Source organism: Salvelinus fontinalis, chromosome 14 (assembly GCF_029448725.1).
Source record: "Salvelinus fontinalis isolate EN_2023a chromosome 14, ASM2944872v1, whole genome shotgun sequence".
NCBI classification, from domain to species: Eukaryota; Metazoa; Chordata; class Actinopteri; order Salmoniformes; family Salmonidae; genus Salvelinus; species Salvelinus fontinalis.
Window position 1 is genome coordinate 14,212,314 of NC_074678.1, and position 15,094 is coordinate 14,227,407.

The 15,094-nt window shown below is 43.8% G+C and overlaps 3 protein-coding genes across 4 annotated transcripts in view; 2 read left to right on the top strand and 1 right to left on the bottom strand.

Moving 5' to 3' along the window:
- Positions 1-548: 548 nt before the first annotated feature.
- si:ch211-191a24.4 (uncharacterized protein LOC100150331 homolog) lies at positions 549-5,078 on the bottom strand. 2 transcript variants are annotated; one of them, XM_055943995.1, is made up of 5 exons: positions 4,431-5,078; positions 3,902-4,016; positions 3,647-3,768; positions 1,891-2,051; positions 549-1,659 (listed from the first exon to the last, which is right to left on the bottom strand). In XM_055943995.1, exons 2-5 carry the CDS (start codon positions 4,012-4,014, stop codon positions 1,150-1,152), a joined length of 906 nt encoding a protein of 301 aa, XP_055799970.1. In that variant the 5' UTR covers positions 4,015-4,016; positions 4,431-5,078; the 3' UTR covers positions 549-1,149. The 2 variants fall into 2 exon arrangements, with proteins under 2 accessions (XP_055799970.1, XP_055799971.1); XM_055943996.1 differs by lacking the exon at positions 4,431-5,078 and adding an exon at positions 4,334-4,424.
- Positions 5,079-5,441: 363 nt separating this feature from the next.
- On the top strand, positions 5,442-11,476 carry c14h8orf82 (chromosome 14 C8orf82 homolog). The gene is made up of 4 exons (XM_055943997.1): positions 5,442-5,830; positions 5,918-5,966; positions 10,147-10,308; positions 10,457-11,476. Exons 1-4 carry the CDS (start codon positions 5,660-5,662, stop codon positions 10,801-10,803), a joined length of 729 nt encoding a protein of 242 aa, XP_055799972.1. The 5' UTR covers positions 5,442-5,659; the 3' UTR covers positions 10,804-11,476.
- Positions 11,477-12,628: 1,152 nt separating this feature from the next.
- The window catches only part of naprt (nicotinate phosphoribosyltransferase), a 33,225-nt gene continuing 30,759 nt past the window's right edge, over positions 12,629-15,094 (top strand). Inside the window, exon 1 of the mRNA XM_055943993.1 lies at positions 12,629-13,042. Within this exon, the coding sequence (XP_055799968.1) occupies positions 12,745-13,042 (298 nt within the window). The 5' untranslated portion in view covers positions 12,629-12,744. The remainder of the gene's footprint in view (positions 13,043-15,094) is intronic.

Below are 15,094 nucleotides of genomic sequence, written 5' to 3' on the forward strand. Positions count from 1 at the left end.
TACTTCACAGCAGAATTGCAGCGTTCAAAACAACTGGGACTCAGAAATCTCAGACTTTGGGGGAGGTGGAGCCTTTACCTCCACTGACATCTTGACCTTGTATTTTCTGAGTTCCCAGTTGTTTTGAATGCACAAAAAAATCTGAGTGACTCATTGTGACATCAGTGCAGAGAAGATCCATTGTAATGTCATAGCTGGCATGCTGCCTGGGGACACTGCCGGAGAGATGGTGGCCGTGTTCGAGAGCATCAAAACCGTAATGTATCATGGGTAAATTGACTGATCTACAAATAATAATGAGTAGTTATTTATTATGCCAGGTGATTTGTTGTTCAGTCGGTCTCGACCTTCAAAGTGGCCCAGTAACCGGGACAGGACTGGGGAGAGGATGGAGTGGTTATATGGAGCACTTCTGCCCCTAGCAGGATAACTGATGTACTGTATCACACCTCTGAAACGTTAACCAGTCTGACATGGTGGCATCATGACATGTATTGTAAGCCAAAGGTTTGAGTTTTACTAGAAAATACAAAATAATCAAGCTTGAGTGGCAGATAAATGTAAAGGTTTATTTACATGCAACCTCTATATACACACATACACAAGTTTTATTGATGAATAACAAGACCAGTCTGTGAGATCAGTGGGTCATTCATGTTGCAGTTAAAAAGGATTTCATATCAAATCCATGCTTTACAGAAGTTTACAGAGCAAACGCCTTACTCACTGGGCACAAACTGGGTGAATCAACATTTTTTTCCATGTCATTTCAACAAAAACATTCAATGTGATGATATTGGAATCAACATCAAACTTACTGGATTTGCAAAAAGTTAGGGCGATTTGTCTTTTTTCCACCCAACTTTAAACCTAAATGGTTCACATTTTTGTTGATTTAACTGTTGACATCTCAAAAGTAAATCAAAACTAGATGTTGAACTGACATCTTTGCCCAGTGGGTAGTTGCAAGTCCCGTTACTGTCAAAGATGGACAGAACGTTTTAATGAAAAGGGATCGAGTGAAAAAGCACTTTGGTCCCTTCCGGGGTTCATCTGTGGCGTTTGTGACCAGAGCCCTATGGGCCCTGATCAAAAGTAGTGCACTCTATAGAGAATAGGGTGCCATTTCAGGCTCAACCTGCGTCTCTGTCACAGAGCGGTATCAGACCGTAGTGGTGCCCTATGTGGGTTGGAGCTGGCAGTAGGGGGGCGTCTATCTCTCTCCTCGTGTAGCCTGCGATCCTTCAGGTAGCCCCTGACCCAGCGCACCGTGTGGAACGTGAGCACCGTACCGGCAGTGTAGAGTATCGCAGTGATCAGCCCGAACAAAGCCACGGCCGCGTCTGCCCCTCCCACATCACAGTTCATCCAGGTTAAACCTGAACGTGCGTACAGCCTCTCCCTTCTCTTACACACGTCTGTACTGTTTACCTGGATGACAAAGTGGAGGTACAGCCCCACCGCCACCACGTAGAGTACCGCCCCCAAACCCTGGAACACCAATGCTCCCATCAGCAGCTTCTGGCCCAGCAGGTGAGCGGGCTTGTTCCCGGAGACCACGAACAAGAGGGAGACAACACCGAAGACAAGAGCAAATACCACGCCCCCGTAGATTCCCGGAGCTCTCATCTGGCTGTACTGCATGTCCAGGTCTCTCACCTGCAATCAAGTACGGTGTTAGGGTGGGGTCTTCATAACAGGGAATGTAGACAGCTGTCTTGTGGAGACGCTATGATAGAATGTACCGTGTTATGACAAAGGATCTTTGAAATCCATGACTACATCCCAAATGGGACCCTATATAGTGCACTACTTTTGACCATAAACCTCAAAAAGTAGTGGACCATATAGGGTACTATTTGGGACACAACACTTGTTTCTGTCTTGTACCTGTTGCAGCTCTTGGCCCTCGAAGGGGATGTTAGTGTTAAGGTTGAAGCTGCCTCCCGCTAGGCCACCCATAGCAGACATGCCTGACATCACCATCTGAGCTGCCACCACACAGATCAGGACCAGGGCGTTGGTCAGGACTGAACAGATCAACACGATACCTATAGATTCAATTTTTTATTTAGTCACATGTACAGTACCAGTCAAAAGTTGACACCTACTCATTCAAGGGTTTTTCTTTTCTTTTTACTATTTTCTACATTGTAGAATAATAGTGAAGACAAACTATGAAGTAACACATATGGAATCATGTAACCAAAAAGTGTTAAACAAATCAAAATATGTTTTAGATTTGAGATTCTTCAAAGTAGCCACCCTTTGCCTTGATAGCTTTGCACACGCTTGGCATTCTCTCAACCAGCTTCACCTGGAATGCTTTTCCAACAGTCTTGAAGGAGTTCTTACATATGCTGAACACTTGTTTCCTTCACTCTGCAGTCAAACTCATCCCAACCCATCTCAATTGGGTTGAGGTCAGATGATTGTGGAGTCCAGGTCATCTGATGCAGCATTCCATCACTCTCCTTCTTGGTCAAATAGCCCTTACATAGACTGGAGGTGTGTTTTGGGTCATTGTCCTGTTGAAAAACAATTGATAGTCCCACTAAGCGCAAAACAAATGGGATGGCGTATCGCTGCAGAATGCTGTGGTAGCCATGCTGGTTAAGTGTGCCTTAAATTCTAAATAAAAACTGACAGTGTCACCAGCAAAGAACCATCACACCACCTCTATGCTTCAGTGGGAATGACATGCAAAGATCATCCATTCACCTACTCTGCGTCTCACAAAGACACAGCGGTTGGAACCAAAAATCTCAAATTTGGACTCAGACCAAAGGACAGATTTCCACCAGTCTAATGTCCATTGCTCGTGTTTCTTGTCCCAAGCAAATCACTTCTTCTTTTTGGTGTCCTTTAGTAGTGGTTTCTTTGCAGCAATTCGACCATGAAGGCCTGATTCACGCAGTCTCCTCTGAACAGTTGATGCTGAGATGACTGTTACTTGAACTCCGAAGCATTTATTTGGGCTGCAATTTCTGAGGCTGGTAACTAATGAACGTATCCTCTGCAGCAGAGAACTCTGGGTCTTCCTTTCCTGTGGTGGTCCTCAGAGCCATAGTGCTTGATGGTTTTTGCGACTGCACTTTTCCAGATTGACGGACCTTCATGTCTTAAAGTAATGGTGGACTGTCAGTTCTCTTTGCTTATTTGAGCTGTTCTTGCCATAATATGGACTTGGTCTTTTACCAATTGGGCTATCTTCATTAAATGTTTGGGAGCATAATTAGTGTGACTTCCTTTATATTTATCACCTTTCTCCCATAATCAGCTGATCACATTTCTCTGCTCAAATCAAAGCAACAGGTGGTGTGTGTGTGTTAAAACAGCAAAGCGAGTAAAGTGCAGTTTTACTAGCCTAGGTGAGAACCGGTCTGACCAGTATTAGGAGAGGGAGAACTATGTCATGGGATAGTAGTATCGCAGGGCGGGTGTAGGCGTAGTTTAGGTGAAGAGAGGGAAACTAAATCCTGACACTATGACTGACTGTTTGTGTGATGCAGTGTTCAGATAACCACAGAGGCAATTACTTCCCCGTCACAGGTATGACAGTCTGTCTATTGTGACTCACTTTCTCCACCCAATTGTTTCTCTCTCTCTACTCTCTTTCCCAATCTAAGACACTAACATTACATACCTCTCCTTGAGCAGATATTGGTGCATTTGGACCCATTATGATCCTCTCCTGGGGCTTCTTGGTGCCGCACATGTTTAAGAGGGGGTGTGGAGTCCCTGTAATATGGAGGCTGAGAAGAGGACCTGAGGGGGGAGAGAGAGGGTTGAAGTGCTTCTCTCTCCTACAACCAGCTCTTAGGGGTGGCAGACAGGCTACATCATGCAGTCTGTCACCATAGATGCCTAGTGACTGCGTGTGAGCATCCTGTGAACACACCTGTCGCTTGATGGTTGTCTAGCATTGTGCTGCTGCTCCCGTCGTGGCCTGTGTTCCCGATGCTCGTGGAGACCATCGTTTCTCCCCCTTTGCCCTCTGTGCGGCTGGCTCATAACTGCACGGAAAAACACCCAATGTGTCACCAAATGTCACAAACGCGCCATACAACCCCGAACTTTGAAAAAAGAGCCACTGTGGCAAACCACAGATTGTGTAAAAAGAAAATGCAGTGAAATAGAATGGCTGTAGCCTGTGATTCAGATTAGGCATGAAAGTAAAAACATTTCATAAGTCTCAAAAACGTATGATTCTCGGAGACCACAGCCATTTACGCTCTGAACTGTGAACAGTTTCAACTGTAAGTAACCAAACTACCATAAAGGGGGACACAAGTAGGGTAAATGCTATATCAATCGAAAAACAAAAACTTACTGGCAATTGAGGTGATTCCGTTTGGTGAACTATGAATCCGAAAATGTAAACATTTTTGTGGAGATCTCAGTTCGCTCAGCCAAGAAATATGTCCTACCTTGTTGTTCAGGTGACCGACTCCACCCACCAGAGAAGAAGTAAAGGCGGAAACCTCTCGCTCGAATAAGACAGGTGGAGGAGAAGAAACTGTATCATGAGAGTTTTAATGTCTATGGAGGAGACAGCAAAGTAGAAGGGCGTCTCGTCAGCAGTGTGTTTATGATGGTTGTTGACAATGACAGCTTTGGGGACTCTAGTCGCGTTGAAAACAACTGGGAACTCGAGAAAAAACGAGGTCAAATCATGATCTTCAGGTTGTAAAGTCGAAGTTCCAGTAAGTGGCCCGAGTTGGAATTCCGAGATTGATGACCGTTCAAATCTATTTTTCCCAGTCGGCGCTCGTTTTTTCCCGAGTTTCCAGTTGTTTTTAACACGGAATTTGTCTCTGACCAAGCAATGACCAGTACGTCTGAATCGGGCGCTTTGTCCTCTTCGTACCATCTCCGCGAATGAAGCTTCTGATTGGGTGTCCAGAATGTTGCTTTGACTCCATTAATTCAACCCTTGGAATGTCTTATATGAGAAGATGAGGTCGTTTGTATGCATAGACCTACTGTGCGGTTGAATTTCAATGACAATTGTCAAGATTTGTTTATGGGCACACTACGCCACTGTTGTCACTGAATGCCTGTATAATGTTATATTAAAAGTATGACTCTTATCATTAGATTTATTGGTGGTATGAAGTTGGCCTTTTTTGGTATTCATGTAGTCATGCTGTGTAGGCCAATCTTTATGGGACAGAGCCAGGGAGTTCACTTCGGCCTGTAGGCCAATTATGCACTTGTGGGTCCTGTAATAAATACTTTTTCAATAGCCTATATTTAAATAGTCTATTTTCTCGCAATAAATCCAGCAATTTGCATTTGTAAATTGACATTTAAAGGCTCGGGAGAAAATGAAGAGCAGATACTTTGTTCCTGAAAGTACAGTAGGTATTTTTGTAACAATGTATTAGGTGTATTTCTTAATTTATCCACTTGGTAGCAGTAGCTAGCTTTATGAAAGGGATTTGTCCAACCGCCATAGAAAGCTGCGCTTCCGGTAGTAAGCTACCAAAGCTTCATAACATCACGTTATCAGTTGGATACGGACAGGTCAGCTAATATATTTACACTCACGTTTGAAGTCTGTACATCGGTTGTATGTGCCATGTTTTTAACGCTGCACGGAGGACACTGATCATAGTTGAACACAAGTCCAATCGTTCTACCGGGTCGTTTCAGTATGTTGTGCGGGGCTGTGGTTGTCAACAGTGGGCAGAGGGTGTTGCGGTACCTCAGTGTAGTGCGGTTTGTAACCCAGTTTGGTACACGTACTAACGTCACCTACATACAAGGCCAGAGCCCCGAACCGCGCATTCGGGAATACTTCTACTACATTGACCACCAAGGACAGGTGAATGTCTTACACAAAAAATACAACTAAATTGTGAAATTGTTTCGTTGCAGTGATCAGTTAACTAAACTTCTGTTTTTACCACAGCTGTTCCTTGATGACACTAAAGTGAAAAACTTTGTCACGTGTTTCAAAGGTATTTAAAGTACACACACACACACACACACACAGAGCAGTCTAGTTACCTCTTTCCAGATGTAAAAATGACCCTCTTACAAAGGTAACATTGACATGAAATTAGACAACCTGTCGGTTATCTTATCTCTGCCCGTTGTTATATATGAGATGCTGTGATGACCTTCATTATTCAGTCTTCATATTCTGTAGTAAACATGATTATCCCTTCTACTACACAAGCTGAGCCTCAGTATAGTCTTATGTCATGTGCCAAGCATTACTGTAAGCGTGTGTGTGGTGGGGGTTGCCTGCTTCCCACAACACCCCCTGTGTTTGGCGTTCAGCTCCCACCTAGAGAACATATGGAGGTGATGTAGTGTATGCTCAGGGTTAAGGCCAGAACCTGTACTCAATGGCAGAACACTGAGCATGCTAATAGTACACCCTATCCCCTATGTAGTGCACTAATTCTGACCAGGACACAAAATTAGTGCACCACTGTATGTATGGAATAGGGTGCCATTTGGGATGCAATTTTAATTGTGTATAAACTGTTGCATCTGTTGTACAGCTTTCAGGCATACATGATGCGCGTACTATATAGACATGCCGCACATACTATATATACGGTTGAAGTCGGAAGTTTACATACACCTCAGGCAAATACATTTAAACTCAGTTTTTCACAATTCCTGACATTTAATCCATGTCTTAGGTCAGTTTGGATCACCACTTTATTTTAAGAATGTGAAATGTCAGAATAATAGTAGAGAGAATGATCTATTTCAGCTTTTATTTCTTTCATCACATTCCCAGTGCGTCAGAAGTTTACATACACTCAATTAGTATTTGGTTGCATTGCCTTTATATTGTTTAACTTGGGTCAATGTTTCGGGAAGCTTTCCACAAGCTTCCCACAATCAGTTGGGTGAATTTTGGCCCATTCCTCCTGACAGAGCTGGTGTAACTGAGTCAGGTTTGTAGGCCTCCTTGCTCGCACACGCGTTTTCAGTTCTGCCCACAAATTTTCTTTAGGATTGTGGTCAGGGCTTTGTGATGGCCACTCCAATACCTTGACTTTGCTGTCCTTAGGCCATGTTGCCACAACTTTGGAAGTATGCTTGGGGTCATTGTCCATTTTGGAAGACCCATTTGCGACCAAGCTTTAACTTCCTGACTGATATCTTGATGTTGCTTCAATATATCTACATCATTTTCCTACCTCATGATGCCATCAATTTTGTGAAGTACGCCAGTCTCTCCTGCAGCAAAGCACCCCCACAACATGATGATACTACCCCCGTGCTTCACGTTTGGGATGGTGTTCTTCAGCTTGCAAGCCTCCCCCTTTTTCCTCCAAACATAGCAATGGTCATTATGGCCAAACAGTTCTATTTTTGTTTTCAGACCAGAGGACATTTCTCAAAAAAGTACGATCTTTGTCCCCATGTGCAGCTGCAAAACGTAGTCTGGCTTTTTTATGGCAATTTTGGCGCAGTGGCTTCTTCCTTGCTGAGTAGCCTTTCAGGTTATGTCGATATAGGGCTCGTTTTACTGTGGATATAGATACTTTTGTACCTGTTTCCTCCAGCGTCTTCACAAGGTCCTTTGCTGCTGTTCTGGGATTGATTTGCACTTTTCGCACCAAAGTACGTTCATCTCTAGGAGACAGAATGCGTCTCCTTCCTGAGTGGTATGACGGCTGCGTGTTCCCATGGTGTTTATACTTGCCTACTATTGTTTGTACAGATGAACATGGTACCTTCAGGCGTTTGGATGAACCAGACAAGGATGAACCAGACTTGTGGAGGTCTACAAAAAAAATTTTTGAGGTCTTGGTTGATTTCTTTTGATTTTCCCATGATGTGAAGCAAAGAGGCACAGAGTTTGAAGGTAGGCCTTGAAAACATCCACAGTTACACCTCCAATTGACTCAAATTATGTCAATTAGCCTATCAGAAGCTTCTAAAGCCATGACATAATTTTCTGGAATTTTCCAAGTCGACTTAAAGGCAGTCAACTTGGTGTATTGTAAACTTCTGACCCACTGGAATTGTGATACAGTGAAATAATCTGTCAAAAAAATTGTTGGAAAAATTACTTGTCATGCACAAAGTAGATGTATTAACCGACTTGCCAAAACTATAGTTTGTTGACAAGAAATTTGTGGAGTGGTTGAAAAACGAGTTTTAATGACTCCAACCTAAGTGTATGTAAACTTCCGACTTCAACTGCACATACTATATATACATGCTGCACATATTATATATACATGCTTCACATATTGAGGAACACACTATATGTACATGCTGCACATATTGGGGAACACACTATATATACACTACCGTTCAAAAGTTTGGGGTCACTTAGAAATGTCCTTGTTTTTGAAAGAAAAGCACATTTTTTTGTCCATTAAAATAACATCAAATTGATCAGAAATACAGTGTAGACATTGTTAATGTTTTAAATGACTATTGTAGCTGGAAACAGCTGATTTTCATGGAACATCTTCATAGGCGTACAGAGGCCCATTATGAGCAACCATCACTCCTGTGTTCCAATGGCACGTTGTGTTAGCTAATCCAAGTTTATCATTTTAAAAGGCTAATTGATCATTAGAAAACCCTTTTGCAATTATGTTAGCACAGCTGAAAACTGTTGTTCGATTACAGGCTTAATGGACAAAAAAAAAGTTTTTCTTTCAAAAACAAGGACATTTCTAAGTGACCCCAAACTTTTGAATGGTAGTGTACATGCTGCACATATTGGGGAACACACACACACACACACACACACACATATATATATATATATATATATATATATATATATATATATATGCGCACACAAAAGTATGTGGACAACCCTTCAAATTAGTTGATTTGGCTATTTCAGCCACACCTGTTGCTGAGAGGTGTATAAAATCGAGCACACATCCATGCAGTCTCCATAGGGAAACATTGGCAGTAGAATGGCCTTACTGAAGAGCTCAGTCACTTTCAACATGGCACCGTCATAGGATGCCACCTTTCCAACAACTCAGTTCGCCAAATGTCTGACCTGCTAGAGCTGCCCCGGTCAACTGTAAGTGCTGTTATTGTGAAGTGGAAACGTCAAGGAGCAACAACAGCTCAGCCGCGAAATGGTAGGCCACACAAGCTCACAGAACGCACCCGCAGAGTGCTGAAGTGTGTAGAGCGTAAAAATCGTCTGTCCTCGGTTACAACACTCACTACCGAGTTCCAAACTGCCTCTGGTTGCAACATCAGCAGAACTGTTAGTCGGGAGCATCATGAAATGGGTTTCTATGGCCGAGCAGCCACACAAGCCTGAGATCACCATGGCCAATGCCAAGCGTCGGCTGGAGTGGTGTACAGCCCGCCGCCATTGGACTCTGGAGCAGTGGAAATGCGTTCTCTCGAGTGATGAATCACTCTTCAATATCTGGCAGTCCGAAGGACAAATCTGGATTTGGCGGATGCCAGGAGAACGCTACCTGCCCAAATGCATAGTGCAAACTGTTAAGTTTGGTGGAGGAGGAAAATGGTCTGGGGCTGTTTTTCATGGTTCGGGCTAGACCCTAGTGGAGAAAATCTTAACGCTACAGCATACAATTACGTTCTAGACGATTCTGTGCTTCCAACTTTGTGGCAACGGTTTGGGGAAGGCACTTTCCTGTTTCAGCATGACAATGCCCCTGTACACAAAGCAAGGTCCATACAGAAATGGTTTGTTGAGATCATTGTGGAAGAACTTGACTGGCCCTGACCTCAACTCCATCAAACACCTTTGGGATGATTTGGAATGCTGACTGCGAGCCAGGTCTAATCGCACCACATCAGTGCCCGACCTCACTAATGCTTTTGTGGCTGAATGGAAGCAAGTTTCTGCAGCAATGTTCCGACATACAGTGGAAAGCCTTCCCAGAAGAGTGGATGCTGTTATTGCAGCAAAGGGGACCAACTCCATATTAATGCTCATGATTTTGGAATGAGATGTTCGACGAGCAGGTGTCCACATACGTTTGGTCATGTAGTGTATTTTGAGAGCAGGAGCAGTGTTATCTAGGCTAAGTGTAGTTAGTGTAACTTGATTTATAGTAAGAATGAACTCTTATTGTGTTTTATGCAGTGGTTGTATTTCTATTTTCCCCCCTCTCGCTCTCTCCCCCCTCTCTCTCTTTCTCTCTCTGTTTTCAGATAAGCACTTCCTGGTGTTCTTCTTCACCCGTCTCCGTAGGAACGAGAGTGGGCGGTACCAGGACGACTTCCCCTTCCTGTCCCTGTGTGGCCGCGAGAGAAACTTCCTGCGCTGTGACGACCGTCCGCTGGTGTTCACCCACTTGATTCCCGCCGCTGGGGGTATAGTCAATCAACCAATCAATCACATTTATTTATAAAGCCATTTTACATCATCAGTTGTCATGAAGTGCTTTTGCATTAACCCTGTATAAACCCCAAAAAGCAAGCAGAAGCTAGGACAAACTATCTGTCTGTTCTACCGGTACAGGGACAGAGACCGCTGGGGGTACGTTGACAGATGTGGGGACAGGAGGAGCCCCAGAGCTACTGTCGTTCTGTTGGGGCGGTGACAAGCTGGCCGTCAAGTTCCGTCCAAAGTCTCTCTACATGCATCCTGGGACTGGGCGTGTCTACCACCCCTGCTCTGAGCGCCTGGGGGGCGTCGGCCTGGTGCGCTCTGCCCTCGCCATAGAGCTCAGCCCCTTCTTCCTGTACCCAATTCAACAACGCCAATCAGAACAGCCCACACACTTCTTGTGGGCGGGACAACAGCACACACTGACTAATGAACTGGCAGGATGTTTCCCCCCTGAAGAGGAGGGAGGGATGGGCTGATCAGAATAACACTGCTGTATTCAGAAGGCAGAAGATGAATACCCGAAAGTTGCCAATTGAAAGAGTGGACATGATGGTTATGTTCCAAATGGAACCCTATTCCCTATATAGTGTACTACTTTTGACCAGAGTAGATAGGGCACTGTTCAAAAGTAGTGAACTTTGTAGGGTATAGGGTGCCATTTGGGATGTAGACGATGAGTGGTTATGTATATTTGTTACATTACTACCTGTGATATTCAGAACAGTGCACATCATTAATCAAAATGGTAATGATATTTTGGCCCAAATGGGTCAGGAGCATGCAAATTCTAACAGTCAGAAAATGCTAATAATCAGTTCCTCCTATTGGACAAATTCAAGTTGTACCCATTAATTTAGAAACATTTTGCCTCTGTTTGCACTGTCTAGTGAATGTAATCTCGGCAGAAGTAACATCTTGCATAATTGTGTCAGATGCTCGATCGAGTTCTTGGAGGCGACTTATTAGAAAATATACTAGCGAAGTCTCCACTCTTCTAAACGGAAACTCTCAGCCAGTGTTGGGCAAGTCTATGGGCCAAATGTCCCCTCCCATTCAGAAATTCTAAAGATGTGAAATTGTGAGTTGTCCAAATGATCAGTGAAGAAAAATCTGAAAAAAATTAAAGTCTGTCGACAAATGCTACAACTATTTATGTTACGTGTATCTGTATGTTACGTGTATCTGTCCAAGAGAATGAAACCGGTGAGTTTTGGGTTACAAGGACCTCCTAAAAGAAATACTATGCAGTGTTGTGAAATATGCCTTTGCAGTGGCCACAGAAATTCAACCAATGACACTAAGGTTGTCTCAAATGGCAACCTATTCCCTATGTAGGGAGTATTGTGCCATTTGGGATGCAGCCTCAGCTGTTTATCTACTAATAGCTAATGTGCCAGTAGGTTCTGTAGATAGTGGACCAACAATTTATAAACTACTACTTTTGCTATAAGGGTACCCATGGGGCCTCTGCTATGAGAATAAAAACCTCTAGAGGGAACCCTTGAATTTGTATTGACTGGATAAGGATGGAACATATTTTTATGATGATTAAAATGCATCGGCACACACTGAATGCCTTTATAAATGTTTTATTATGGTGTAATGCTTTGCAAGGAGGACACTATCTCTAGGTGGGGGGGTCTATATTCCACTGTGTAAATCACAGTACAATTACAGTAGTTAAATGGGAAAAAACTGACTCACATCCATTAGTTCCTCAGTTTTGTTCCCATCTGTTTAGAGCCCTGATTTCTCAATGTCCTTCTTCCCTATGGTTCCTCAAGTATGCAGTTTATGGTCATTGGGGGATATCGTAGCCCACTCATACTAAAGCTGTTGCGTAAATCCATATGGGTTTTACAGCAGATGGCTTCATAATATATAATGTTGGTTTATTTTCTAACTTTCATTGTATCATTTACCCTTGTCTCTAGTCTACACTAAAATATCCCTATCTATTGGCTTAATGTGTGGGATGAATTGGTGACCAATGGGGCAACGTTTTCGATGTGAGCTTGTTGACACAGGGCCAGGAGACAGGTTATGAAGTTTACTGGCAGTTATTAGGTTGATGTCAACGCAATTGACACATCATGTGCCCATTTCATGTCACCCTATGTTCCAACGATCAATGTTTCAAAAAATATTGTAACACTGTCTCACATCCCAAAAGTCACTATTGGCTATACCCCTTAATAGTGCACTATAGGTAATAGGATGCGTTTTTGGACGCAATCCTATGTATATCATGCGTAGGCAGGCCTACTCTAGAGAACTGTAAAACGCCCCTCCCTATTCTATGTGGGAGATAGCCTATTTTAGTCCGGGGTTCGCTTCTCCCCTCGCATACCAACCTTTCTTATTATACCTCCGTGATACAACAGAGGTAGAGGCAAAGAGGGTGGTTAGAAAACTGCATGTCCCAGAGATCGCGGCGGCAACCAAACATGAATCTAGGCAAGGGGAACATGGCAGCGCCGTCAAGCCAGTCATGTACAGCTCTGGAGCGGTCAATCCGGGAGCGGGTCCCGACGCTTCTCACGGACCTCTACCAGTTCACCATGGCATATGCCTACTGGCGTTCGGGCAGGCACAACGAGCCCGCCGTTTTCGAACTGTTCTTCCGCGACAACCCGTTCGGCGGCGGCTTCTCGCTCTTCTCCGGAATGCACGACTGCCTCCTGTTTCTGCGGAGCTTTCGATTCACTGACGAAGGTGAGGTAATGACGTTAAGTTCTCTGTAGAGCAAATGTCAGTGAATAGCACTTTAAGGCAAATCAAATTAACCACAATATAATTGATAGATGTATTTTTATATAGCCAATTGTTTCCTTTCAATAATATTTATTCGATATTTTTGTCACCTTGATTGCGCAATGAGAAATATTACCAAGACCCCTGGCGGGAGTGTAAATGGATAACACTTTATGTCCTCGGTGAACTTTGTAACCACTCCACTGAACTTCAACTGACACCGGTGAACTTTTCCTCGTGAGTCTCCTAGTTTGTCAGTAATGCTGGCACCCTATTCCCTATTTAGTGTTCATGGACCAGTCAAAAGTAGTGCACTATATAGGGAATTGGGTGCCATTTGTCCCGGGACATACCCAACCATGTTAAGAGTTAAGAGGTCAGAGGTCTACCAGAGTTTAAAGTTACCTACAGAGACGCACAGATCACTACCAGGTAATAGCCAGTGGCAAACGGTCAGAGCCCCACCTGTTTAGCTTTTTTGTGCCTGTTTTGAACGTTATTATGGCATTAATAAGTGTCACACATCAGTGTGCAAACAATATGAATAAAAATGTATTGAGTTAATAAGGCTGGATACAAACATGGTCTCTTTTTTTGTTTTTCTTGAGTAAGGCAGCTCCAAAATGCAGGTGTTTCAGCCTAGCTTGGTGCTTTCTGTGGTGGAGGAGCAGCCAGCGGAAAATACAGAGCATAGGAGTTGGTAATCTTCTCTAGTTGCACTGTGATTGGCTCAGTGTTCTGTCACTCATGGGGACACTACGTCACTGCAAAATCTACAGGGAGAGCTTGAAAGTTCAAACCACCTTGGGTGCTGCCATGGATTTACATTAGAAGTTCCCATCCAAGGCTTCCGGTATGGCGCAGAGCTGATCAGTCGCACCTTTTTAGCTCCGCTACAAATTTGAAATAAATCTTGAAATAAGTTCACCCTTAAGCTTAATGTACCAGGAAAAGCAGTAATAGTTTATTAGCTTCCGAACCCACAATGCCGACAAAGAAAAGTCACACCATAAAGCCAGATTTAACTAGTGAAAGTTTAGAGTCTGAGGATGAAGGCTCCGTGCTAGCTTCATGTGCTAGTGGTGGAAGCAGGACTGAGGCGATAAACACGTGCAGTGCCGTTAGCTCCGAAGATATCCTCAAGGCCATCAAAGATATGAATGCAGAATTCTTTATCAAATTCGAAAATGTACTGTCTGCAGTGGACAACGTTAAAAAGAGTCAAAGAATGTGCTGGGCAAATCTCTGACTGAGGTACGCATCTGGCTTAGGAAGACCATCAAAACCCCTGAAATTTCCATCCCCACTATAACATTTTCCGACAAGATAGAACTGCTAAAGGAGACGGAGTGGCAATCGACTGCAGAGATAGCCTGCAGAGTTCTGTTTTACTATCCAGGTCTGTGCCCAAACAATTTGAGCTTCTACTTTTAAAAATCCACCTTTCCAGAAACAAGTCTCTCACCGTTGCCGCTTGCTATCGACCACCTTCTGCCCCCAGCTGTGCCCTGAACACCATATGTGAATTGATTGTCCCCCATCTATCTTCAGAGCTCGTGCTGTTAGGTGACCTAAACTGGGACATGCTTAACACCCCGGCCATCCTACAATCTAAGCTTGATCCTCTCAATCCCACAAAAATTATCAATGAACCTACCAGGTACAACCCCCAAATCCGTAAACACTAGCAACCTCATAGATATCACCCTAACCAACCAGCCCTCCAAATACACCTCTCCTGTCTTCAACCAGGATCTCAGCGATCACTGCCTCATTGCCTGCGTCCGTAATGGGATTGCAGCGTGTCAAACGCTCCCTAAAACACTTCAGCGAGCATGCCTTTCTAATCGAAAGGGTATCCTGGAAGGATATTGACCTCATTCCCTCAGTAGAGGATGCCAGGTTATTCTTTAAAAGTGCATTCCTCAGCATCTTAAATAAGCATGCCCCATTCAAAAAATGTAAAACCAGGAACAGGTATAGCCCTTGGTTCACTCCAGACCTGACTGCCCT

Bases quoted from the DNA above. Each gene is read 5' to 3' on its own strand.
- c14h8orf82 (XM_055943997.1), top strand. From the start codon at position 5,660: ATGTTGTGCGGGGCTGTGGTTGTCAACAGTGGGCAGAGGGTGTTGCGG. The intron at 5,831-5,917 runs GTGAATGTCTTA...TTTTTACCACAG, and splicing joins ACATTGACCACCAAGGACAG to CTGTTCCTTGATGACACTAA. The intron at 5,967-10,146 runs GTATTTAAAGTA...CTCTGTTTTCAG, and splicing joins CTTTGTCACGTGTTTCAAAG to ATAAGCACTTCCTGGTGTTC.
- si:ch211-191a24.4 (XM_055943995.1), bottom strand. From the start codon at position 4,014: ATGAGCCAGCCGCACAGAGGGCAAAGGGGGAGAAACGATGGTCTCCAC. The intron at 2,052-3,646 runs GTATGTAATGTT...TTGAATCTATAG, and splicing joins CAATATCTGCTCAAGGAGAG to GTATCGTGTTGATCTGTTCA. The intron at 1,660-1,890 runs GTACAAGACAGA...ACTTGATTGCAG, and splicing joins AGGGCCAAGAGCTGCAACAG to GTGAGAGACCTGGACATGCA.